The sequence below is a fragment of the Struthio camelus genome, chromosome 3, assembly GCF_040807025.1.
Source record: "Struthio camelus isolate bStrCam1 chromosome 3, bStrCam1.hap1, whole genome shotgun sequence".
In the NCBI taxonomy this organism is placed as follows: Eukaryota; Metazoa; Chordata; class Aves; order Struthioniformes; family Struthionidae; genus Struthio; species Struthio camelus.
The window spans coordinates 118,927,217-118,952,249 of record NC_090944.1 but is presented as its reverse complement, the minus strand read 5'-3'; the positions used below and the strand labels follow the sequence as shown (position 1 = coordinate 118,952,249).

Genomic DNA, 25,033 nt, shown 5'->3' with positions numbered 1-25,033 from the left:
CTATTGTGAAACTGAGCATATATCTAGACAAACCTGATGAGAGGAACATAAAACAGCAAGTAAATCATCCCACATTTGGAGACTAGCATTAGCAAGAAATGCTTAACGCTGCTTGTGCTTACACTGGCAAAGGACAATTTATCATGTTGCATCCTTTAGAAACAACAAAAACTACAAACAACCCAAACCGTGGAAGCTAGCACAGCACATACAAATTTCTGTCTTCAGTAATTATAGTTTGTCTGCAAGAGGAAGTTCAATGAAGAAATCTATTATAGGCTTTTGGAAACTGGACACAGCCAGGAGCAGCTGCAGCAACCAGGTACAAACACCTACAGCGCTCTTGCATCTCCTTTTGCCTCTCTAGTATTAAGCATATCATCCAAGCATGCTATCACTGGATATCAACAGTATGGAAAAACTGGTCAGCAGAGTTAAGCACATGAGCACAGCTTCCACTAAGCTGCCAGGCTCTCAGATCAAGTGCTTTGTGAAATTCACATCCTCCCCAGGCTGGGCACGGGAGGAAGAGGAAAAGTGAAAACTACTTTATCACAATACACCAACCAAGAAGTTACACTAGGAAAATGCATGGCACACTGTGAGCTGCTCAGAAATCGGATTTTTCAGTACCAGTTCTACTTTAAGATCCTTCTTCCCCCCACCCGGCCAGTTGTCAACAATCACAGCATATTTCTCTCCCCCAAGCTGCAAAGTTTGAGTCTTTTGACCATAGGCCTTTATACACCAACCACCAGTCATTTCTAAGCCATCTGTAGATTGTGATCTGTAGATTAAATGTTGCAAAACAACTCGACACTTTCCTAGCAACTTTTTGGCACAGGTTGCCCAGAGAGGTTGTGGAGTCTCCTTCCCTGGAGATATTCAAAACCCGTGTGGAAGCGATCCTGGGAAACATGCTCCAGAGGACCCTGCTTGAGTAGGGGGGTTGGACTAGATGATCTCCAGAGGTCCTTTCCAACCTCAACCACTCTGTGATTCTGTGATTCATAGACATGCTGCAAATTTCCTTTCTTAAATAAAGATAGGAAGGAAGGGAAAAAAGGTAAACAACCAGTAGCTCTTTGCTGTCTCCAAACTCAGGGCTTGAAAGATTTCTTCTCCAAGGGGAAAACTCCCAGTGCAATTCAAAACTTCCCTGAGGGCTACATCATTATATGGTAGGTGCAAGCTGTGTGGTTTCATCCTGGAAAGCAAGTCATGGAATACACACCAGGCAAGTGTACTGTTGAACTTGGCAGGACTATCCTCACACATACTTCTGGTTTATAAGGCAAAAAGCTATTTGTTCTTAGAACATCTTACAGCAGTTGAATTATAAAAGTAGGCCCCACTGTGCTAGACAATGTACATGCCCACAACAATAAATAAAACCAAATACATAAAAAGATCCCTTACTGAATAGTCACCTGCATATGGGAACACACAAGAGGAAAATGAAGATACTAGCTTTACTGAAACAGTCAAGTTGCTGCTTACTAGCCTCCTCCATGTGATACTATAAGGGACAATGAGCAATAGAACAAAGTCACATTCCAGCTTGGATGTATGTAGGTTATAATAACCTCCCTTGTAGTTTTACTAACACGTTTAGGGGCAGGGGGAAGGGAAGGGTCTTACACCTCAAAGAAACACTGAAGATCAGCAGGAATATATTTTAATAACTGAAGGGTGTAAATGAAATGGGTAGTAAAATCCTAGGACAGCCACATATTTTCAAATCGTGCTGCGTTCCGTCCTTACAATCCACGCATCTTCTCTATAGGATTCTGTGTATTCCTGGCAGCACACAGGAAAACTCAGCAAGACAAAAACTTAGGAATAGGTATGCTGCTTTAGAATTTGGATAGAATGCAAAGTTACAGGATTCCAGCAAGCAACTATTTCTACTGCAGGGTAAAAGATACATTCCATGCAGTGAAAAGAAACAGGTCACTATGTTTCACCACCACCTGCTGCAGTTGGAGTCAGCCTGCTAAGGAAGAACTCTTTAACACAGAACAGCTTGTGTGTTCCTGGTATAGCTTGGGGCTAACTAATGGCATTCCTGCTGACCTCTGCTTGACGCTGTCTTGCATGTAAACAAACCGTTTATGAAATCTCTCCTGCACACTGATGAATTAATACCATGCCCTATAAAACTAAATTAAAAACAAGACTAATTAATAAACTCAGCCTTCAGAACCTTTGTGTACATACTACACTGTGGCAGAGTTATAGGCAACTGACACACAAGCAGACATCTCCTTCACCTCCATTCACTGCATATGTTAGTCTGTCACTTTACATGGCCAGCCTGTTTAGTTGCAAATGCATGGTTTAACTTCAGATTAGAAGAGTTTCTTCAAATAAAATGGTATAAAGCCTGCCTTCACAAGTAGCAGTATGTTCTGCTAGGTTCTAGGGCTTTAAAGATGGAAAGTCCTATCATCTTCTCATTATAGTTTACTGGTTAGTTCTACTTTGCCTACCTAGAAAAAAAGCGTACTTTTTTTTTTTTTTTAAAACCACGTACAACCTACCTCAAACATACTTTCCTTTGCGCCTTACGTAACTTTAGGTAATCAAAAGACTTAAACCATAAACTCTCAAGAAGAAAGAAAAATTCAATTCCAAGTACCATTTCCTAAACATTTCTGTAATGTCACCTCCCATGTAACAGTGAGCAGCCAAAAAAAAGTGCTCAAGGAAGCAGAAGTTTTACTGCAGTCATCTCGCTCGTTTTCTTCTCCTGCAAATATCTGTATTAGCCCTTGAGAGAGATCCTGCAAGCCACAGACTTGCATAGCGCATAATTATGTCACTCTTGTAACAGTGATGCTGAGTATTTATAAGTATCTAGCTAATACTCAATTACAAATATGTAGGTTTTAAAGCACCACTATATATAAATAGTACATTTCAATGGGACATGAACAAGTTGATACATTTTTTCTATTGTTGTACTAATAAAAAAGCAGCACTATGACCTATTGTTGCAGATAAAAGAGTACTTGCTATTGCTCACATACTCGCAATCGGTAATACTATTTTCTCCATCTCTTTGAAATGCAGTTTCCAAGTTATTTAGACTGGAAACCTCACTAGATCAGAGTCTGAAATTTAAATGCGAACACAACATTTTCTAAATTATGAACTGAAACTCTTCTTAATTCTATGTAACAGAGCTACTAGTAACTACAGTCATAACCCTCCCTAAGAGGAAGAAGCATCACAGATGACTAGCTGTTCTGTAGCCACCCTACCAGAAGCCCCAGATATCAATTCAATTTTGCCAATTTCACAGGAACACTGAAACTGAACTAGTTTGGAGCCAAATTAAGTATTTTGATTAAGATAGTTTCAACATCAACCACCATTTTTGGTGCAAAACCAAAGAAAAGCTGATGTTTAATGGATACTTAACATGCTTAACACATAAACTGTTTGACTAAAGTATTGTCTAGACACGTCATGAATATTTTGGTTTCCTCTGATGGAAGACTATTTTATTGTCTTCATTTAGTAGTTCCAAGTGCTTAAAATATAAGCCTATTATGTCCTAACCCATCATTAGGCAAACACGGCACCTGTGTCACAAGCAACGAATCTTTTACATCACTTCTCACCTGCACTACCCAGCTCTCATGCACCACAATTATGCCTCCTTCACTCTACCTACTCTTGAAAAGAAACAGTTCAGGAATTATTCTGCTTTCTGCCTTCCCTTTCTGGGGGCAGGGAGCAGAAAAAAGAAAAACAAAAAACAAAACAGTTCTAGAAAACATGCTTTTATCCCTACTTTTCAGAGCAACAGCAAGATTTGGTTGACCCCATTCCTTCCACTCCGTTCTGCTCACACTTTCCACTGCTCCACCCAAACAACTTACCCAGAAAAATTTCTATTCACCTGTCATACATTATCCCTCCTCATAAATCTTTTGCAAGTTTGTGTGAATATCTGCCCTCCAAATGGTGGAAATGAAAGAAGTCTCCGCAGCATACTGTTACTCTGAGAGCTAGCAAAAGAACAAAACAGTAGCATCTAGACTTCCTGAAAGAAAATAGCACAATCATTCTCACATACACAAAACGCATTGTGAAAACTCCCAGAAAACAAAATTAAATTCATGTTTAAGAAAGACTTTTTATTGTGTTCTAGGTTTTAATTAAACTCTGAGTATCACTTTTATTCATACCTTGATATCAAGTCATCGTGGAAATTCTCCATCTTTTAAAACAAATGCACCAGTAAGACAATAGTAATTAAGATAAGAAACTACTGTCTTCATAAGAAGGCACCTCGATTTTGTTTGTTTTCACTGTGTTAATCACCTCAAATTAGCTCTTGTATTTCAAACTAAGTGCAAGTGGAGCCAAGATACAATTGCCATCAGCATATGCAACGCATTAGTCATCCCTGGTCAGCCCCTGGATTAGAGACCTTGCAAGGGTTTTGGTATTTTAGCAGTGCTGACGATTGCTCAGTGGGTAGCACGCCTTCCAGTACAACAGCCTTGACCTAGGCAGCACCCCAACATTAAGGGGCCGTCTCTTAGTGGAGGTACTTGGAGGTACTCTCTCCACACAAGTCCCAAGCCCCAGCTGTGGCTATTTGTGACTGTCCAGGATCTCAAGCTGGGGGCATACGCATGATGTGAGGCTGGCGTTTTTTTCCAATGCTACCACACCTACAGCAACATGTCTTCTATGTGCCTTTTGTGCTTGCATGCAGACTTTACCAGCTCACATTTTTCTTTTCCTGTGGGATTTAAGATTCATTGTTTGAAGCAGAAGAGCACTACCACAAAGGACTATTCACAAAAGAGCTGCACGCTTTGCCAAGCCCGCAGAGAGAGCCACCCATCAAGTCACCTTTTGCCTGGCTGCAAGCCCTCATGAGGTAGGTTTAAGGAAGGAGATGACCCTTAACTCCTCTCCCTCATCCCTCCCAGGAAGGTGACTTGTTTGAAACGACTAAGATTAAAAATACTTTGCACGTTCCCCGCCCCCCCCACCCCGCCCCAAGAGATATTTCTAGGGCCGCAGTACGTTCACGCCGCCGGTCACGGGCGCCGCCGACGCCACAGGGCGGCTCAGCATCCCGCAGGCAGAGGGGCGGGCGCCCATCTCACCGCCGCCGACCGCCCTGCCGGCGAGCCAGCGTCCCCGGCGCCGCGGGGGCGACACGACCAGGGCAGGCGCCTCCCGCGCCCTCCGCCCGCGGCGCAAGGGGCCGCAGCCCGAACCGCCTCGACCCAAGCCGGCGGCGGCCGTTACCTCAGGGCCCCCCGCCGCCACCGCCCACCCCCCGCGGCGGCGCCGCGCGACGCGGCCGTTGCCAGGCGGCGGCGGCGGCGGGTGGGGCGGGGCGGGCACTGCGGCCTCGCCCCCGGGCGGAACATGTGCGAGGCGCGGCGGCGCTTTCCCCCTCCCGCCATTAACATAAGAAAGAGAGAAGGGGAGGGGAAAGGGGGGAGAGAGAGAGGGGGAAGAAAGGGGAGAAAAAAAAAAAGAGGAAAAAAAAAGAAAAACCCTTTTTCCCCAAACGAGCCGGTCCGAGCGGGCTGGGGGGGGGGGGGGGGGAGCCGCGCCCCAGGGCGGCGGCGGGAGGCCGCGGGGCGGCAGACAAAGGCAGGCCGGCAGCCCGCCGGCGGGAGCGGGCAGCCGGACCGCCTGCGAGGACCCGCCGCCCCCCGCCCCCGGGGCGGCTCCGCGGCCCTGCCCGGCCCCGGCGCGCAGGCACTCACCGGCCGAGCCGGAGGAGGACCCCCTTCTCCGGGGGGCGGTGGCGGCGGCGGCGGGGGGCTCCGGCTTGGTCGGCAGCGGGTGAGCGGGCCGGGCGGGGGCCGGCGGCTGCTCCTGCGCGGGGGACGGCGTGGCGGCGGCGGAGGTGGAGGAGGAGGAGGAGGAGACGGAGACGACGCCCGGGGAGCTTCGGTCCGGCTGCGGCGGCTCCGGGGCGGCGGGGCGGGGCGGCTCGGCGGCTCCGCCGAGGTCCAGCAGCTGCGGCGGCCGCTCCGGCTGGGCGGCGGCGGGAGGCGCGGCGGGCTTCCTCTCCATCACTTCCAGCTGCTCGTCGAAGTCTTCATCCTCGTCCTCCTCTTCCTCTTCTTCCTCCTCCTCCTCCTCCTCGTCTTTCTCGTCGTCCAGCACGAACTGGTACTTGAATTGGGGCTGCTGCGGCCGTACCGGCCCAGAGGAGGAGGAGACCAGGGGGGACTGGTCCAGCTCGTCCATGGTGCCCGGAGCTGGCGGAACAATGAGTGCGCGGCGCTGGGCTGGGCTGTGCCTGCCGGCTCCGGTGGCTGCCGCGGGGGGAGGGCGAGGGCTGCGCCGCCGCCGCTGCGGGACCAGCCTCCACGCCCTGTTGAGTCACCGCGGGGGGAGACGCCGGCGCAGCGCCACCGCCTCGCCCCGCCCCGCCCCCGCCCGCGCGGGAGGGGCCACCGGCGAGCGACTGCTCCGCCGGCCAATAGGAGCGGCGGGGGCAGCCGCGAGGCGCCAGCGCTGGCCACTGAGGCGCGGCGCCGGGGGAGAGGGGGTGTGGTCGCCTCACGAATACTCAGCGAGGGGGGGGGCGGGCTGCGCCGGGGTTGGGGGGGGGGGCGAAGTTGGGTAAAGTTCAGTGCGGAGAATGCGGGGCGGGGCCGCGGCGGGGGGGGAGGGGAGCGCCGGCCCCGCCCCCGGCCCCGCCCGGCCCCGCCCCCGGGCTCCCGCGGCCCCCGGCCCCCGCGGGCAGGGGCGGGGCCGCCCCGTGGTGCCCGGGGGCCGCGTTGCCGCCGGGGCCCCGGTGTGAGGGGAGCGGGGCTGCGTCACGGCCCGGCCCGGCCCGGCCCAAACGTGCCCGGCGCGGTCCGGGGCGGTGTCCGCAGCCTGCCGCGGCCGAGGCCGGCGGCTCGTGAGTCATCTCTGCCGTCTGCCGGGGCGTTTTAATTGTTGATATTCGGGTTTTTGGGTGTTTTTTTTTTTGGGGGGGGGGGTTGTTTGTTTTTTCCCGCGCTCCGGACACCCGCGGTTTGGGGCGAGGAGAGGATGTCGCGGGGCTCCCGCAGGCCGGGGGCGCGGAGCCGCCTGACGCGTTTTGGCCCGCAGCGGCGCAGCCGGGGACATCGCCCCGGCGGGGGGTGGGGGTGGGGGCTGGGACATGAACCAAAAATTAACCAAAACATGGTGCCAAAAAAAAAAAAAAAGGAAATTGTCTAAAAGAAGGGTACTGGGAATCCACTGGCTGCGCGGGGAGGCGACGTTTACAGCTCAGGTAAGCTTGTTTGTCCGCTCAGGCCGGGGTGAATCAGCCGCCTGAACGGATTTAACCGTCGCTTGAAAATGTGATTTTAAACTGTGCGACTGGTGCAGGGAAACATTAGCCGCTCGTTCACAAAGCAAAACATTCACGCCGGCCTCTGTGTGTTAGTTCTTTGTTTTCCGACCCGGGGCTGGAGCACTGGCCGAAGCCCTCAGGGTGACGCTTGATTTAACTGGCATGGCATACATTTGGATGTGATTTCCACCCATATAGCCACCGCAGCTAGAGCAAAGGGGCCTGCAATTCTGTATTTGCCCTTCTCCGACGTTACTATGGATTTTTAATCCCACAAATGATTTATTCTCCCATATGTCGCTACGTAAAGAAATTAGTTCATGGAAAGTATTCAGAGGAAGGAAACCGCAAATTCAGTGTTGCGTAACTTAAGAAGAAGGCACGACAAATCTCTTATCGCTGCAGAGCCCGTTCTGCTGTGATGCGATGTGTGCAAAGATACGTACGCGTGGCAGCAGTCCCACTAAGCAAAATGAATCTTTTCCCCTGACTTACTGCTTGACATGAGGAAAGTCTCAGGAGGGGTCCCGATTAGCATATCTCAAGGTATCCATGCGGTGGGAGCTGCTGCCTTTCGGATGAAAAATGCAGGGGAGCCTTCGGCCATCAGTAGAAGACATCAGTGTTCCCTGCCTCGATCAGAAATGACTAAAGGAAATACGGAAAGTGGAAAGTAATTTTGTGAATACACTGAAGGCAATAGAGATACAAAGTTTCACAGCACGTGAATAAGCAGGTAACAGTCTGTAAGTTCTTTAGACTTCATTCTTTCTCCCTAGGATTTTTTTTATTCTCTACTGATAGTTTATCCATGGACATTTCAAGTCAGCCCTCTTACAGTGACATAATAATAAAGGCTGTTGGCATCAGGACAGATGGATAAAGGCAGCAGGACAGATGGATTAAAATTAATGTATTGCTAAATATAAAACAAGTAAGTTTTTCCATACAGTAAATGGCTAAATTCTGTACCTAGTTTTATTGTTACAGCTCTGTTACAGTCAATGAACTGCATATGTGCAAATAAAAGAATTGGCCTAGCGGCTCAACTCATCCTTACTGAAATTTATATTACACTACCTAGGACAGAGTTTAAACCAATGTTTAGCTCAGCAAGCTCACATTTGAACCTTGAACTTCACCTAGAATTACATCAATTATCCCCGAATGGTATTTTTGACATGGCAGATCGCATGGAGGATCACAGCCCAAAATCCCTGCTGTAACTCCAGGACTGTACCTCCAGTAATTCCACTTCACTGCACCAGCAGTGAATTTGGATCATGGTTTAATATATCAACTGACATCTTCAGTCTTCTTTTTACTTACCTATTGATAGGTCTACCCAGTGTCTTACAGCAGTAGCCACAGCACAAGTACATACAAAGAAAATCTTAACAATACTTCCTCCGTTTTCCTACCAGCTAGTAAATTTGGAGAATATACGTGGGGGGCAACACTCAGTTTGGGGAAATGCAAATTCTCAGATTTTTCCACTTTGAGGGGGCTTAAAATTAATGTAGTAAATTGCATTAAGAAAGTAGTAACAATCCTGTGCTTCTATCTATGCTAAAAAACAGGCCAGATGCAATGACCTTGTCAATGAATACGACTGTGAAATCTTCAGTGGCATTTTTACCCCTTTCACCAGTAGCTGACTGGGACAGAAATGTTTTACTAGAAGCAAATTCAACTTTTCTGTGTATCAGTCTATTACATCCCAGGAAAATAAATATACTTTCATTCTTGTGTTGCAAATTTTATTCCTTGTATAGCAAATAAAAGTGATTTGAATAAATTACCATTTCACCTGCAAATCTAAAATTTCTCATCTGTTGGTTAAACAAGAGATTAAAATTTCATTAAAATATACTCTTAGAGAACAAGCTGCTTTCAATAATTTGTAAAATTCTGAGTATAGACAGCGCTGTCGCTCTAATTTTAACATATCTAACTGCAACGATTTTAGTCATCTAGGAGTAGGAAAATCTATGTATAATTCAGTTGATTTTATCAGAATGCTTGAAAGAGAATCCATCATCAGTTAAAGAGAAATGAAAGGGTTTTTCATTTAAAGAAAGGAAGTGACTCAATGTCTTGAAGGGAAACAGGAAGGGAGTTCCACATAGCCTGAGCAAGTCAAATTAACCAGCGAGAGGAAAGCACAGCTCTCCACTTCTGAATATGCATTGCAAAACTCCCTTTCTTTTTGCTCTTTAGAAGACTATTTTACATTTCTTACTTGAAGATTATCAGCAAGTAGGACTACTGTGCGGATATTTAGCAAGTTAATTTACGAACTTAGTTCTTCATGAGAAGTTTTCAGATATAACACCCTTGTGAAGAAAAGCACTGAGTGCATGAAAAGAAACACTGGTTGGTATGTTTCTGTATTTCTGTAGCAATGCTGACAATAGCTATGCATTAGTTGGATTTTCTTCTTCACTATCCACTGTGACCTTCTGTTTGATCTTACACAGAAGTAACATGATATCATAGCATATCACAGACTATCACTAGGAAAATAATTGTGACATGACAAATCCAGTATTATGACTTCATAGCAGGATCAAACAGAAAAAAGCATTTGGTCTCAGAAGGTAGTTTACAAACACACAGTTAAAACTCGCAGTGATAATTGGATTTCTGTCTCTCTCTTAAGCTCAGTGTACAGTCCTTCAGCTTTCAGGCATCATGTCTTTATCTGTGGAAGAATGAAACCCTGCCAGTCTTTTGCTTTCAGATCATGCCTGTGCTGCAGTGCCTTGGGCATCAAGCATATTTACCCATCAGTTTTGTCGAGGCTTGAACAGCCGTTGTACTGCTCTGCAAGATCAGTAGTCGGATACGGTGACAAAACCACTGCGTAGTTTAGTAATACAAATGCAGCACATGGAGGGAAAAATTTGTTAAAACCACAGTATGCGCAGAGGGATTGCCATCTCTTGATGGTAACTGAGGCAGGTTTAACTTTATCAGAGTCTCCTGTGGGGCCTGCGTTTCAGCCTGGTCCTCTTAAATAATTAATACTTTCTTGAGAGAAAGTCATTTTTTGAGTCTTTTGTGTTCTTTTGTGTTCCAGGCTCTTCTGATCCTGGAATTGTTTCTAACATCCCTTAGGAGTTTACTGTGGGCTCACTTGAGTTGAGCCAATTTTTCTAGTTTGTGATTTTTTTCCCCCCAAAAATCATCTTGATAAATCAAAACAGTCCATTTCTACAGTAAATGTATTAGTAACCATGGCAATATACAGTTTTCTTACTCAGATCTGTCGCAGACTTTCTTTAAAAGCTTCCTTCAGGCAGCCAGACAGGTGCTGAGCCAGTCCACCTGCAGAAAGGAAAGTAATTTAAGAGCAGCTCTAAATTACACCGACAGCCAGGAGTGCAAAGTTGCCATTAGCTGTAGCTGCAAATTCGTAGATCTAGGGAATCCTCTTCCTAGGCCACAACTTGATCTTTTTAAGCTTTTGTTCAAAGGAATTGAAGCTGATGCGTAACTTTAAAAACGGTGTTACAACAGTAAACAAGAATCTATTTGCTCACCATTAAACTATACCAGCACAAAATATACCGCTGATAATAGACAACACTCTCCAGCAACGGAGACCATGATATTAAGAACACACCTCACTAAAACTGCACAGCAATTCAATTTTAATTGGCTTTTGGTCTGGCTACCGTTTCCCTTGCAAAAGAACCATTAGGTCTTAAAAGCCAATTTGCAGTTAAGATACCAATTTTGTACATCATAATGTCGTCCTGACATTAGGGAACCCCAAGCAGTGGTGTCCTTTCACGCCCAGACAAGAGATTGTTTACACAAAAGAAAGACAACACTTCTATGGAAAAACCTCAAGCACGTCCCGTAGCACTTTCATGTTCCTGGATAATCTCCTGTCTAAATACTGACCCCAGCTAAAGCTCCTTGAATTGTAGGATCTAACAGGATCCCAAAAGGCAGATGGTGTAGATTTAAAATAAGTATTTTCCTGGAAGTCCTCTCCTCTCTACCCTGTCAAAGGGGTGAGGGTTGGACGGTTTGAGAGAGCATCCAGTGAGTCAGAAGTTTTTAAGTTAAAATAAAGACTGAAGATTTATGTTTAATTATTACAATGATGCAATGATTAATAGCAAAATCGAGCCAATAAATGCATCCAGTCGCACCTTAATAACAATGTATTAGAAAAACAAAGCCATGGGAATATGGCACAATGATATTCACTAAGTGCTTTTTAAATACCATTTTCACAATTCACCAGTTTACTGTAAGCAATTTAAACATACAAGAATGTAAAGTCTTCTGAGACTGTGAGCATTCCTAAATTTTCTGAGGAGTCAAAATGGTTGGTGAAAAACTTTCAACCTATCCAAAATACAGATAATTCACCATTTTAAATTTAAAATCCCTACTCTTCAGTATCTGACACTTTTATGAAATACAATCAAGTTATTCACTTACCAGTTTGGCCATAACCCTTTACACTCCTGAAGAACAGGACCAAGCCTCATTAGACCTAGATACAAAAAATCCATTCACTATTAACATCTATAGCAAACAGATCAAGGTTAGTGTCATAATTATTTATTATAATAGATGTTCTCCCCTCCTACTTTTCATTTAAACATAAATGCTTCGGATCAACGTCAAGTTTGAATCTCACCACGCCCAAAACTCTACCCATGTCTACACATGGGTACATGTCTATATTTGAACTTGTCAGCCTTAATATACAGCTTTTTTTTAAAGCTTCTGATCATAGTTTTTGTTCTGTTTTACGAGAACTTCCAGCACACTGCAATTAAAGCAGAGAACCAGCAGTGCTCGCTCTTTGTGTGCCTGGGGTTCCAGTGGAGGGAAGAAAGTCCATGGATGCCCAGTACCTTTCAGGTCCTTCGTGATATTAAAATGCCAGCCAGTGAGGAAAGAAGGATGTACTCATTACATCTCCAATTAGAGCACAGACAGAATAGCTTTATGAGTTACAAGTGTAGTTTTAGGACAGGAACAGAATTTGGATATTCCAGGCCTGGGGTGTCCAATGTGCATACTCAACCTCTGATTTTTTTTTAACTTGGAATGGACCAGCGACTGAACTGAACTAACTGAACAAACTAATTGAGGATGATTTTCCCTGCATAGCCAAGAGAAGATGCAGGTGGCACAAGATGATCTGGCACTCAATCGTTCTTACTGAAGGTGCCTAGCTAGTGATTCGACTAGTTCGGTGATGTGACATTACAACTCCAACAGCAAGAATGCCCTGGCTGAAACTGGAGTATTTTATCTAAATTATTCTAATAGCTTTTAAGATTTAGGAATGCATATGATTTGTAATGATTTGGAATTTAACTCCAAATTGGTTTATTTTTTAAAGGAAAAATGCATATAATCTAAGTTAGAAATCAGTTTTTGCTGTTTTTAAGCATTGATATTTATCCACTTGGGAAAGAAAGAGTCTGGTAATCAACATTCAGAGTTATTCCCTTGGCTCCCAAATATGCCCCAGGAGTAAATAGATTGATAGTAGCAACACTGTTGTCACCCGTATTGCAGGCAAGACGATTAATGCCATTGCTTCTGGGACTACCAACCTTAAAGGTACAAACAAAATGTGCCCTGGAGGTTACAGTACTGGTTTTGACTGCCTCACTTCAGACGGTACCAGCACACCATCTTCTAGCACTTTGCTCAGCGCTTAATAACTTGTGACTCATCGCTGCTTTTATCAAACTCCGCCAGCTGGAGTCTTCACTTTGGTAGTGGTAGTGAGAGAAGGTATAACACCTTCGGAAGACAACCCTGAGAATGAGACTGATGCACCTGTCCCTGTGAGTGTTTAGGGAGATTGTCTCCTTTTGTGGGTTAGACAACACAGAAATAGAGCAGCTAAAAAATTTTTCGAGATGAGTACCTTGCTTTCTCAGTACCATGTCAAATTGATCATACACTGAAGCCCTTTATCTCCCTCACCTTTCTCCCCTAAAACACTCAAGCTTTTGAACACTTTGGACAATTTCAGCTAACTATGGCTGTGATAGAAGATTCAAGGATAAGAAATTGCTAGTGGTTTTTGTAAAAAGCAGCAGCTGGCTGGCTTACAGAGGGGGCTGATTAGCAGTCCCGTGGAGAGGGAGGCATTCGCACTGTTATCCGTTCTGCTGTTTGGCAGCAGCCACCTTGTACGTACGTCGTTTTTACTACCATGTCTGTCTTTCATGGCAGAACAAAAAGGAGGATGAGAGAGATGTGAGAACAGCTGAAGATATTCCAGGATAGAGATACAAACAATGTAAGACCTGAAGCTACAGGAAACCTGAATTTGCTAGCTCTACTGGTTTTGGAACTAGTTTCTGGCTGTTGTAGACAGGGATATATTTTATGTAAATCATACTAGTGAAACTGTTGTGAAGGCTACCTAGGTGCAGCCACAGTTTTGGCAGGGACAGGAAAAAAACGGGAGATAAACCTTGTAGACTGAATTCTCTCTGATATATACTCTGAAAAGGAGTAGAAACAAAAGGAAAAGATCTGGAAAAAACAGCACATGACAAGAGACATGGATCCCCTTTATTTCCTAATGAAAATCAAGGTTATTAAGGTTTTCCAAGGCATGACTGGTTGGCAAGTGTAACTTATTCAGCACAGGCGATCAGGTCAGATTAACTCCTTTTATCCTGTCAAGTAGAATCAGCTTGCTAAACGGTGCAAGTTTTAGAGTACAAGCCTGAAAATTAATAGGCACACGGTGGAAAGAGTACGGAAGCTCTCACAGAGATCAGATGAGCTGCTTCTGATTTGTAAGTTCTGCCTGAGAAAATACCAGATCTGTTGTCAAAGAAAGCAGCCTCCAATCCAGCCTTTTGCTGTTGGTGTTTCTTCAGATCAGATTTCCAACACGGCTCATGGTATCTATTTGTTTTGTATTGTTGTTACTTTTAATGAAGAACAAACATTCACATAGTGCAGCAACTCCGGATTATCACACAAGAATTTTCAAGTCATTTAAAGAACTCGTTGCTAATTATTTTTACTTTTACAAGTAGGCAGTCATGATGATCCAATATACGTCGGTGTATTTGATGCAAGAGCGTTTCTATCAACTACATAAGTAGATGATAGCACTGAATAGATAGTACTGAATGTACATGATGACTATATAATGATTGTCTAAATTTCCCCTAAAACAAATACAAGTATTTCCCTCCCAGGAAAATCAATTCAAAATCAAGCAAATAGTAAGTCTATTCCATAAGCCAGATGAACTAGATGTAAAATTGCAGATTTATTCTTCAATTGGCAAGGAGAAAGAATGATGAAATGGTGAGGATCCTGGTTTTGTATAAAGTATAGCCAAATAAGGGTCTCTCCAGACAGGTGGAAGAATGGGTTAGCGCTAAGCAGCACAAAGTTCCTGTCGTCATTTAGCACATCCATCGGCACGCTCCCTTCCTGCCCAGCTCTTTGCAAAGAGAGGGTAAGTCTTTGGTCTTAGGTCGCCAAAACCATCCTAACACTCTGAATAACCAGGTATGCTCCTAGTTCCTATCGCAGTCCTAGGATGTGGGATAACATAGTTAAGATGGAAGCTGACCAAGAGCAACTGTATAAACGATATTGCCTGTATCTTCAGACTGAGAGTAGAGCCTGGATGCGAAGGTACCCGTTGTCCTTCCCAAAGGAAGCTGTTTCCCAAATCTACCTCTGGTAATAAATCTGTATGTGAAACTCTTTCAGTCTAAATTATGCTCTCTTATATTAAAAATACAAGGTGGGCACCACAGCATCTAATACAGATGACAGAACTGGTACATCACAATATAAACTTCCTTTCTTAATAAAGGTAGCTTTCACTTGAACATGTTCTGGGCAGCAATACGTGGGGTAATAAAAAACACACTTGATTTGGCTTTAGAGGTAGCTATATGTTATTTGTTTGTCATCCACATCTTAGCCACTTTAACCTTTAGTAAGCAAAATTAGAATTTAGAACTAGCAGTCTTTAAAAATATAGCTGACTACACTGGTTCGACACAGTTCTTGTAAATGTTGCCTGGTGCCGTTAGAATGTTTGCTGGGTCTGATGGAGCGTATCACAGCTTTCCTGAAGCCAATACAGAGGAACTAAGATGGTAGGCAGCATCTACCCTCAGAAACTTCCTTCCTTCACCATTTCACTTTGCATGGGTTTTTTTTTGTTATTACTTAAATGCCTGCTTAGATTTATTGTGAGAGTAATGACTTCCTTAAAATTTATTTTTTCTAAAATGTCACCTAATATCAGAAAGAAAAAAAAAAGCCAAGACAGACAACTAACAATCTGCCTGAGTGCGCAAATCAGACAAATGTTACCAGGGAGGTATTTAATTTTTTTACCAGCACTTTTTTTATAGGCAATTCAATGTAACCTCAAAAAAGTTCTGTGAAAGTATGGGATCTTTACTCATTAATATAGCACTGATATAGCTTCTATATTATATATTATGATCTATCATCAGATCCTAGTGGTAAATGTTGATTTTACAAATACCTCTGAAAACAGCCCCTAACTTTGGGATGCTTTAAAACATCTGTTTATAAGGTGGGTAATAAAAGTATTTGATCATAATTTCAAACTCAACACAGTACCTACAAGCTTTACAGCTCTTACGATACTAAGTGACCATGTGACCCTACTTATATTAAATCATTGAAATAATCATTATATACTCATTCGTTTTTTATGTCCCAGATTCAGAATCTCCAATGACTGTTAAAACAAACAACAAGCTCTTAGCTAGGCCTCTCAAAATACTTTAGCTTCTGTATACATCCATAGCCAGTAGCACAAAAACTTTAATATTAGTGACAGGGACTTCAGTATAGTCCACAGCTTGTAAAAACTGAAATCCAAAGGAAATGTGTTATTTTCTGGCGAATTAGTTTCAAAAGACTGCTCTAAAAAGAATAAAATCGTATAATGCTTCCACTGTGTAGTTTTGTGTAAAGCCAACCTCACTGAGCGATTACAAGCAGCTTTTTGACACTGCACCATTATAGTCTAGGTAAAAGAAATTGCTCATCTAGAGAAATAACAAGTAAATAAGACCTGCAAAGGGGTGCATGCTTCTATGCTGCCACTGCAGTCACATCAGCTTTATTTGTTCTCTCTGCACACAATGTTACATACGGTATAAAACTCTTTTTAAGTACCCCAGCAAAAACGAATGAAATAAAAACAACAGATCTGCTGGCTGCCATTTCGAATAAATCCTTTTGACGATCAGAAGACAGCCTCCTTGCTCCTTGGTCTTGTTAAAGCTAAGAATTCCTCTATTTGTTCCATAGCTATGTGATGACAAAACATACAGGGGCAGTTTCTTCATGCTTTGGCATGTGTACGTAACTGATGTGACGGTAAGTTGTACCTCTGACCACTCATGTGGTGTCTCTTTTCAGAGGTTTTCCAAGCACCAGGTTTAGCTTCTTCTTGTCTCAGAGGAATCTTGAAATTCAGTCCACTTTTAGGCAAATCCCTTGCTAACATCACTTTCATCCTGCTGCTGCTCATCAGATCTGTTTTAGTCCCTCTTATAACTGGAAGTTCATACAGATGTTCAATAGTTCTGCTGAGCTTTTTCTTTGAAAAAAAAAAGTATTCTTTATTTTTATTTAATGATATTAAAAAGAAAGATTGTAGAATACTAAGGTGTATATGCATTTTGTATTAACTAAACCTAATAATCCCATCAAGACTTAATCCTGGCTTTTCTGCAAAATGGGTGATGGTCGCTATGTCTGCAGACTCAGCCTCTCTGCCCTGGTCCAAGGCATTTTTTTTTTTAATCCATTGTTGTGGTGGCCCCAGGAGGCTGAATTTATAAATTATGCATCTTTCTCTGAGACGAGAGGAAAGACAGTTGGGGCAGACAAAAAGGGATGCTAAGATGGACTAGACCTCTGGCTGCTGTCCCGCGGAGTAGTAAGATAAGCAATGGTGACAATCTGAAACTATTAACTCTACTCCCTCAGACTAAAACAGCCCAGGACTTGTTAATTCTTGTTACTTCATATAGCATCCATCCAAATGCAGTCAAATAAAGACAAACACACTATTCCAAAAAAACAGATATTACCTCCCATGTTCTTTAGTAATAGCAAGTACTATTTGAACTGCTTTATAATAAAATCAGGTGCACCCATACAAATATATAGTATATGATACAATGACTCAATTTTAGAGCATTTTTATTGCAACTGAATGACATGTAAATTTTTATTGCCTTCCTACAAATATATAATTTTAAAATATTTTAAAATATATAATTTTAAATATATAAATTTTAAATCCCATAATGTTTAGGGATTTTATCAACCTCTCTTCTTGGAAATTTCAGTACAGATTGTGGGTATTTCTTCAGCCTAAATGTTTATACATTTATAATTGTGTGTGGTCTATGTAGGTATATATTGATAAATTCATGTTGTCAAAACGTGAACCACAAGAACTAAATACACTGTCAAATGGCAGGCTGTTTGGTTTTGGTTTAGTTTAATTAGGCTCATTTTTACCCTGCATAATGCTTAGACATCCCAGTCAAGGCTCGCTGGTTATACGATGTAGAGACATGTTAAGAAGTCAGTTCCTCCTACATACAGTTCACAAGACCCAAGACAATAGGTGGATGAAAAAAAATGTTGTGTGGGGGTGTTTGGGAAAAAATGAGGTGACGACAAATTGAAGAGGTCAGTACAAAAGCTGTAGTCAGTTTGCCGCCCACCTTTATGGCTAGTTGATTTCTCTTGTTTTGGATTTGAATGACAGATCTAGAACCAAGCAAGGAAATGCATAAATACATGCAGAAAAAAAAAGGTTTAAAAAAAATTGATTCTCAGCGAGCTAAGCTTAGCATCCCGTAATGCTAAGCTGAGATATGTAGGCAGACCAGAACATAGTACACAGCATATATACAGGCGTTACCTATTATATGATAGTTAATGGCATGCACTCCTGTGAGTTTTCTTCTGTTGGGAGCTCCTAAGGCGAAGATCACATATACTCCTGTTCACAGAGCCTAACACAATGAAACTGCAATCCTGAGCAGAGAGCCTATACGATACAGCACGGACATCATAGTCATAAATACCTCCGCACAGGTTGGGGTTTTTTTGTTTTTGTTTTTAAATCAGGCTTCTCACAACGCCACTGATGGGCAGAACACGGCAGCTCTAAGTACCCCGAACCAGTTGCTGGAGCACTAGCTGGTAACCTAGACCGAAAGCGCAGAGGCAGCATTATGCCCAGAACGTTAATAGCACGCCCTACAGAACAACTGCATTTCCATTTATTCTGCTTCACGTCAGCACATGACTCATTTGTTTTAAAATCTTTGCTGCGTATTGGCAACACATAGATGGCAACACACGTGCGTATGCAGCGTACGTAGCCGTAGCCCCTGGGACAATGGCACATGGGATTCGGCAAGACAAGCGGGCTTGGGGCTTGGCCACACCGGGACGGGGAACGCACCAGATTGCTGCAAGAGCCAACGCTGGGAGCTGGTGTTCTCGGCGCTGCTCTAGAGAAACTCTGACGCCGCCATAAGCTGTGCGGTGCTCTTCCAAAAATAATGGCCAGCTAACACAGCAAGCCCAAAGCACGGCTGTCTACGCCTGTCGATGCTTCTGAATGAGGTCATTTTCTCAGGAGGAGCAGCGCGATACTGAAGCTAGGATTTTTGTGGTAGATGTCAGCGATGCTTGTGTGAGGAACAGTTCGAAATGGCACAGGGAAAAGATGGAAACCTGGGCACAGAAACGGGGAGTAACAGCTGAGCAAGTTCGCTGCGCTTTGCCGCCTGGAGGGGAGGACAAGCCGAGCAGTGTCCGCTAGCAGCAGCTGGAGAAGAAAGAAAATAGGCAGAACAAAGTGGAACCTGTATCCCTAAGTTTCTGAAAAGTGGCCCGTGGCCAGATATGTGAGGTTTGGAGAAAAAGAGTGCAATGTTTCATGAGTCCAATATAAAGAGATTGTAAAAAAATAAAGAAAGAAAAAAAAAAAGGAAAGGGCAAGAAATTCCTTTTTCTAGCAGAAAAACAGATGAGGTAGAGTAACAATGAAAAATCTAATTTCAAGTTACCTTGCTGCAGTGAATGTATTAAAGGTTTGACTCAGTTCCATCATTTTGAATGAAGAAAGAGGAAAGGAAAGGGCAAGAAATCCTCCTTACTAGCTGAAAAATATGTGAGGCAGAAAAACAGTGTCAAAAATCTAATTTCAAGTTACTTTGCTTTACTGAATGTTTTAATGGTTTGATTCAGTTCTGTTATTTTATATATACATTTAAGCCTATGGTACTTCTCTGCTCTTCCTTTTCATTCAAAACTTATTTCTAAGCTCCAATTTTTCTCTCAGGCGTGTGCACATAACTGTTACTGAAGTGAAATGCAGTTGTGTATGGGCATCTGAGGGCAGGAGGATGAAATTATTACATCTGGTGCAAGATAAATTCAGAGGCCGTTATTATAGTGTTTTTAATATCACGAGGGCTGACTTTACAGCCTGACCTTCCTTTCTGTCCTTTCTCATTATATAAAGATATTAAAATAGGAAGGGATTACACCAAGTTAAACAATATTCCAAAACAACCACACATTCATTCAATAAATAATAAAAAATTTGAATCTCCACATGTGTGCACTCAGATTAAACTCAAATGACTGTTAAGCAACAACCCCCCCCCCACAAATAATAGCCAAAAAGACATTTGAACGTGTAATAGTAAACAAAACCTTTATTAAGAAGCTAATGAGGTGAAAGCCTTTCAGAGAGACTTCACCAAAAACCTCGAAAGCATGCTAGAGTTTCCAGAGGACAGTTCCTCAGACTTGGGGGGGAAGCAAAAGCTATTCACGTTCAGAAATGAATGGTTCAAGAGAGGCGGCTATTTAACTCATGCAATAATATTACGTCTTCAGCTGAAGCATGTCTTCAACGCAGTCGCTTGACACAGAGTCTGCTCTGATCAAGTGAGAAAGACAAATGAGCTAAACTCGCAAGAGCTTGGGCATGTGGAAACCATGAAGCACAGGGAGCAGGGCCGGGGGGGGGAGGAAAAAACGCAGCCACTTAAAGCAAAAAAATTGGTATTGTCCCAGCATAAAGTCGTCAATACTAAAACAATCCTCCGTGCTCGCGAGGCATTGGAGTACCACAAGAGCACATCCCCAAACGTTCACCTTGCTGTAGCAGTTGGCGGACCGAGCTGGGTTGCGAGAGGAAGCAGAGCAGTTTCTGGGCGCAACGGCCACCCTGCGGCAACGCTCTCCCTCCCGTTTCTCCACAGGGGGCTTTTCTTCCGCGCAGCTCCGCCGTGTGAGGAGCACAGCCTCGCTCTAAGGCTAGCACAGCCCTCTGGCAGCTGTGCCTCTTCACGACATTTTTAGACTACGCTATTTTTAAAAGACAACCCTGGAAATGTGTGAAATCATGCAAATGTATACTTGCTTCCGGGAAAAGTTAATTCTTACCGATCTAGGTAAGCTCTAGGTAAGCTAGGTTAGCTTGAGGGAGTTCATACTATCTGCTTAGAGGAATTGCCACTAAGTTCAGATATGGCCTTCTCATGCAAACGGTTACTGTATTAGGTCCTCAGCTTGTATAGATCCAGGCTGTTTTGCCGAAATCAACACACTGTTGGGAATTAATGCTAGCTGAGGATCTGGCTTGCTACAGTTAGGCTTAAGAGGTTCAAAATTAACTAAATGAAAGGTGGGTCGTGTGAAAAACAAAGTACCGTAAGATCTCTCGGGGCAGAATCATATTACTCCAAGCTAAATTGCAGTACGACACTCACCGCGGATCACAGGAACATGGAAGCGGATGAGACCGCCTGACTCCCACACGCCACCTTCCTGATGTCTGGTCCAGAGAGGTCCACAGACCATCCTCTCTTCACAAACCCATACACCACAAGCTAGAACGTACTTCCCAACGCCCTACAACAAACTTTTATCTCATAGTGAAGACCAAAAGCTAGAACTTTTTCTCTTTTTTTTTTTTCTTGAAATGAGTAACAGTATGTCTCTTCACAGACAAACCTAAAAATACTCTATCCTCAAAATTAGCTACGTCTTGTTTCCCACTTTTGTCTCTAATGCCCTTCAGTGATCTTCCTCTGTATATCTGAAAAAGGCAAAACAAACTGTGAATACTACTATTGTTCTAACTTGAGCCCATAATATTCCCCTTACTCTAGTAATCCCGTTTCTGTTTGGGATGGCATGCAACACTGACACCAAAGAAATCAACAGATGGATTTAGTAGGGCCATGCTGTGATCGCAGGCTAATACAGAACAAGCCATAAAAGAACTCTGTAAAATCTAAAAATTAAGAAAAAAATTGAAGTAATCTTTTTTTTTTTTAAACTATATACTACTTTTTGTGTAAGGTGTATTTTTAACGGTATCTGGCTTAACAGTTAACTTGTATCCTTGAAAACAAGCTAATGTTGCCAACCCCTGTATTTTTTGCGAAAACAATGGAATGGTACGTATCCCTAAAACGCAAACTGTAGCTGCACCCATTCTCTTTTATTTGCAGATTCCATCTAATCTTTGTACTTGATTCTCAGTTGAAGTTTCTCCTGAATAAGGTCTGCATATTTCTAAGAACGGGCAGTTCAGATATTTCTATTCTAGTTAGCAACCATACCACGAGAACTGAAATAGCATCAATTAAAATTGTCATTGACCTCTTACAGAGCGCTGATATAAGTGTCATTCTCCCTGTCCCCCAGCTTCTTTTAATATAACGGGATATTTGGTTTCCTCTGAAAATGTGACAGAAACATGAAACTGTCCAGTGTTTCGAATTAAAAGAAGTTTGTGTCCTACAGTGGATTTAACCACTTTATTAAATCAGTCATTAGGCGTCTGCTCACAGCGCTATCTTCAGCTGTAAGTTTTTCACTTATGGAATTCTAATAAAATCATCAAGAAGTTTAAACTTCATTCGTATGCCGACATCACAGAGATGTAATTAAAAACCGTCCCACTATTCCACCTGCCCCTGCTGCCCGTCGTCAGAGCACCCAGCGGGTACCTACTCCGAATGCTAACAAGCCTCTTGCAAACGAAGGCGATGTGAGCGCAGCACATGTTATCTAGATACCAATTTCAGTTCTGCGCTTCTTCCCCAGCCTCTCGTACTGCTCTTCCTCAAGCCTAGGGATGTAGCTGCACTCTGGTCCAGCACATAACCAGTGCCTATATGGGAGCGAAACGTTTCCCCTTTCTTTTTGGGAATATTGCCAACATGCTTCCTTGCCTCTTTCAGATGTGACTATCCTTCTTCATGTCTCTGTTTTGTTCCATTTAGACCAGCGTAACGTTAGACCCTTTCTGCTGATGTGTATGCATGCAGAATTAATAGACTTCATCTATTACAAAAAGATGTTGGCAGGATTTTTGTTGGCAGCAAACAGAATAAGCGCATAACTCCCTTAGTGGCTCAGTTGCCCTGGTTGCCAGTCAGATTCAATACTGGCCTCAAGGTGCTTCCTCTTGACCCTCAAAGCCCTGGGGAGTGCTGATCCAAGCTGCCTGCCCAACGCAGCCATCCCCTCACCTTCCCCAGGGCCAAGGGGGCTCAGCTCAGCCCTCTCTCTCGCCAGGGCGCGTACGGCGGGCCCAGCTGACTGGTGACTTCGCTGCGTCTGGTACCTCCCTCCCGCAGAAGTGTCCCACCGACTGTGACCAGCAAAGCTACGCTATTAGAAGTAGGTGACAGTCATACACTGATCCCGATGATAATTCACGTTATTGGATGAAAGGATTAAAAGCAGTGAGGTCTCCTCCCTAGGACCAGTCAGTCCACATAATCTACCTTTATTTCAATGCAGTAAAACTTTCAGTAAGTAAAGCACGGCTATATGCAATACGCAGTTCAAGGAGAATGATTAATTATTCTTTTGACCCTCACCCCATGAATAAAACATAAGCACTCCTATTTGCTTGTATACCAGCTAACAGGTTTTGCCTCAGCAAGTGCTTGTACACATGCGTTCATCTTTATAGTCTTAAGCTGCTCTGTTCAGTAACTGAAACTGTCTTTAGCAGCAAGGCATTTGCAGGACTCTACCTAAGAGCTGGAGCTATATGAAAATGTTTTTACTTTAAGAAAATTAGATTATATTCTGAAAATAAGCACATTTAAAACAAAGCATATCCAGCTTTTTTTTGAAGGGGGGACTAGATGGTATGAAATAAGCGGGTGATTATCTGAATATCCTTCCAGTCCTATAACCCTCTTTAGGCCTTTCTGGCACTTGCCTCAATATCACCAGTAGCAATGAAGCATAACGAGTGAGAGAGTTTGCCTTTATAGTAACAAATGCATCTGCAAAACAACTGTATGAAAATATACAGTAACTACTGCATTTCAGAATATTAATTTAAGCATGAAGCTCAAACTAATTGGAAAGACTGTTTAAACAATAGTCATTAAATACATTTCTATTTATTTATTTATTTATATTCAAAAACTTTTTTTAATAATCTTTGTAGGGAATAGTCACATCAGTCCTCTCACAAAAAAGGCTTTCATAGATAAAAGTTTCAAGTTTCTTCTTAAACTTCAGCTTCCCAGTAAAAATTCGACTTCCAAAAATCACCTCTTGGGAAAAATCTTACTAACATCGTTCCCAGAGGAACACATCGTTAGGTTTGAATGGAGGGCACAGCTTGTGTTTTTAAAACCCTTGTTATACTTAACAAAGTACTGATACACCCCTGCATTGCAGAGGGCTTATTTCACAGCATTAAAAGACAACACAAAATGAGAAAGCTGATCCTGGCCTCTTTTTATCTCACTGCAAAGTTTGGCTCAACTCCAGTCTTCCCTCAGTTTAGCTCCATGCTGTGAGTTAACAAATTACTTGTCAGTATAAGAAAAAAAACATTCAGCTACTTTACCCTTCCGAGATCATTTTCCTCGAGGTCTGTTTCCTACCGTTATTCCGCCCGCGAGAGCTTTCCATGACGGTCCCGTGTTAACATAAAGCGAATGTCGAAAGAACAACAAGCCATACCTTCCCCGCCATCACGGCTACAGGTACGCTGCGATTGCTACACATAAGCAATTATTTTAATCGTGGTGGAAGAAGGTGTGGTTGACTTTGCACTTGTTAAGAGTGTCTGTAGGAGTTTGCACAACAGAAAATCAACAGTGCTTTTGCTTTTAGCAACAAGAGCTGTTCAACTGATGGTATTTAAGGAATGAGGTCACATATTCAAGCTGCTTAGATACAACAGTGTTCAGAGATGTCAGTCAGGCTCCAAGTAGATAAAAAGTGCCTCAGCTTATGAGCCAGGCGTTTCTAGGGCCGGTGTGCTGCTGACATTTAGCAGCACGAGGCTGGCAGGTGAGCTCCTCCCGGCACAGACGCACGGCTCTAACGCCCCTTTACGCTACAGCACAGTTAGCAAATATGAGTTGTAAGACCTGACGCGTGAGTCTGTGAATGCCTACATTTGAATGGTTCAAGAAAAAACAACCCACATATCTTAGTAGGTTTACTGTCTCAGTAAGACAGATATTGTAGCAGAAAATCCTAGGCAACAGAACACATTTCCTTTACTATATCGGTGAAGGCCTTTCAGCAGTGGAAGCTATTAACCTGACTTTAGACTTTATCCAGATGTATTCGACTAAGATGGAAGAGCTGGCC

The 25,033-nt window shown here is 43.4% G+C and overlaps 2 protein-coding genes across 5 annotated transcripts in view; both read right to left on the bottom strand.

Annotated features, from left to right (window-relative positions):
• The window catches only part of RTN4 (reticulon 4), a 47,537-nt gene extending 41,149 nt beyond the window's left edge, over positions 1-6,388 (bottom strand). The window contains exon 1 of the mRNA XM_068939949.1: positions 5,751-6,388. Within this exon, the coding sequence (XP_068796050.1) occupies positions 5,751-6,240 (490 nt within the window). The 5' untranslated portion in view covers positions 6,241-6,388. The remainder of the gene's footprint in view (positions 1-5,750) is intronic.
• A 630-nt stretch (positions 6,389-7,018) lies between these two features.
• Positions 7,019-25,033, bottom strand: part of LOC104140363 (uncharacterized) — a 66,549-nt gene continuing 48,534 nt past the window's right edge. For all 4 annotated transcript variants that reach the window (XR_011140444.1, XR_011140445.1, XR_693288.2 and 1 more), the window contains 3 exons: positions 11,786-11,840; positions 10,587-10,654; positions 7,019-7,972 (listed from right to left, as the gene is read on the bottom strand). The gene's annotated coding sequence lies outside the window, so the exon portion shown is untranslated. The remainder of the gene's footprint in view (positions 7,973-10,586; positions 10,655-11,785; positions 11,841-25,033) is intronic.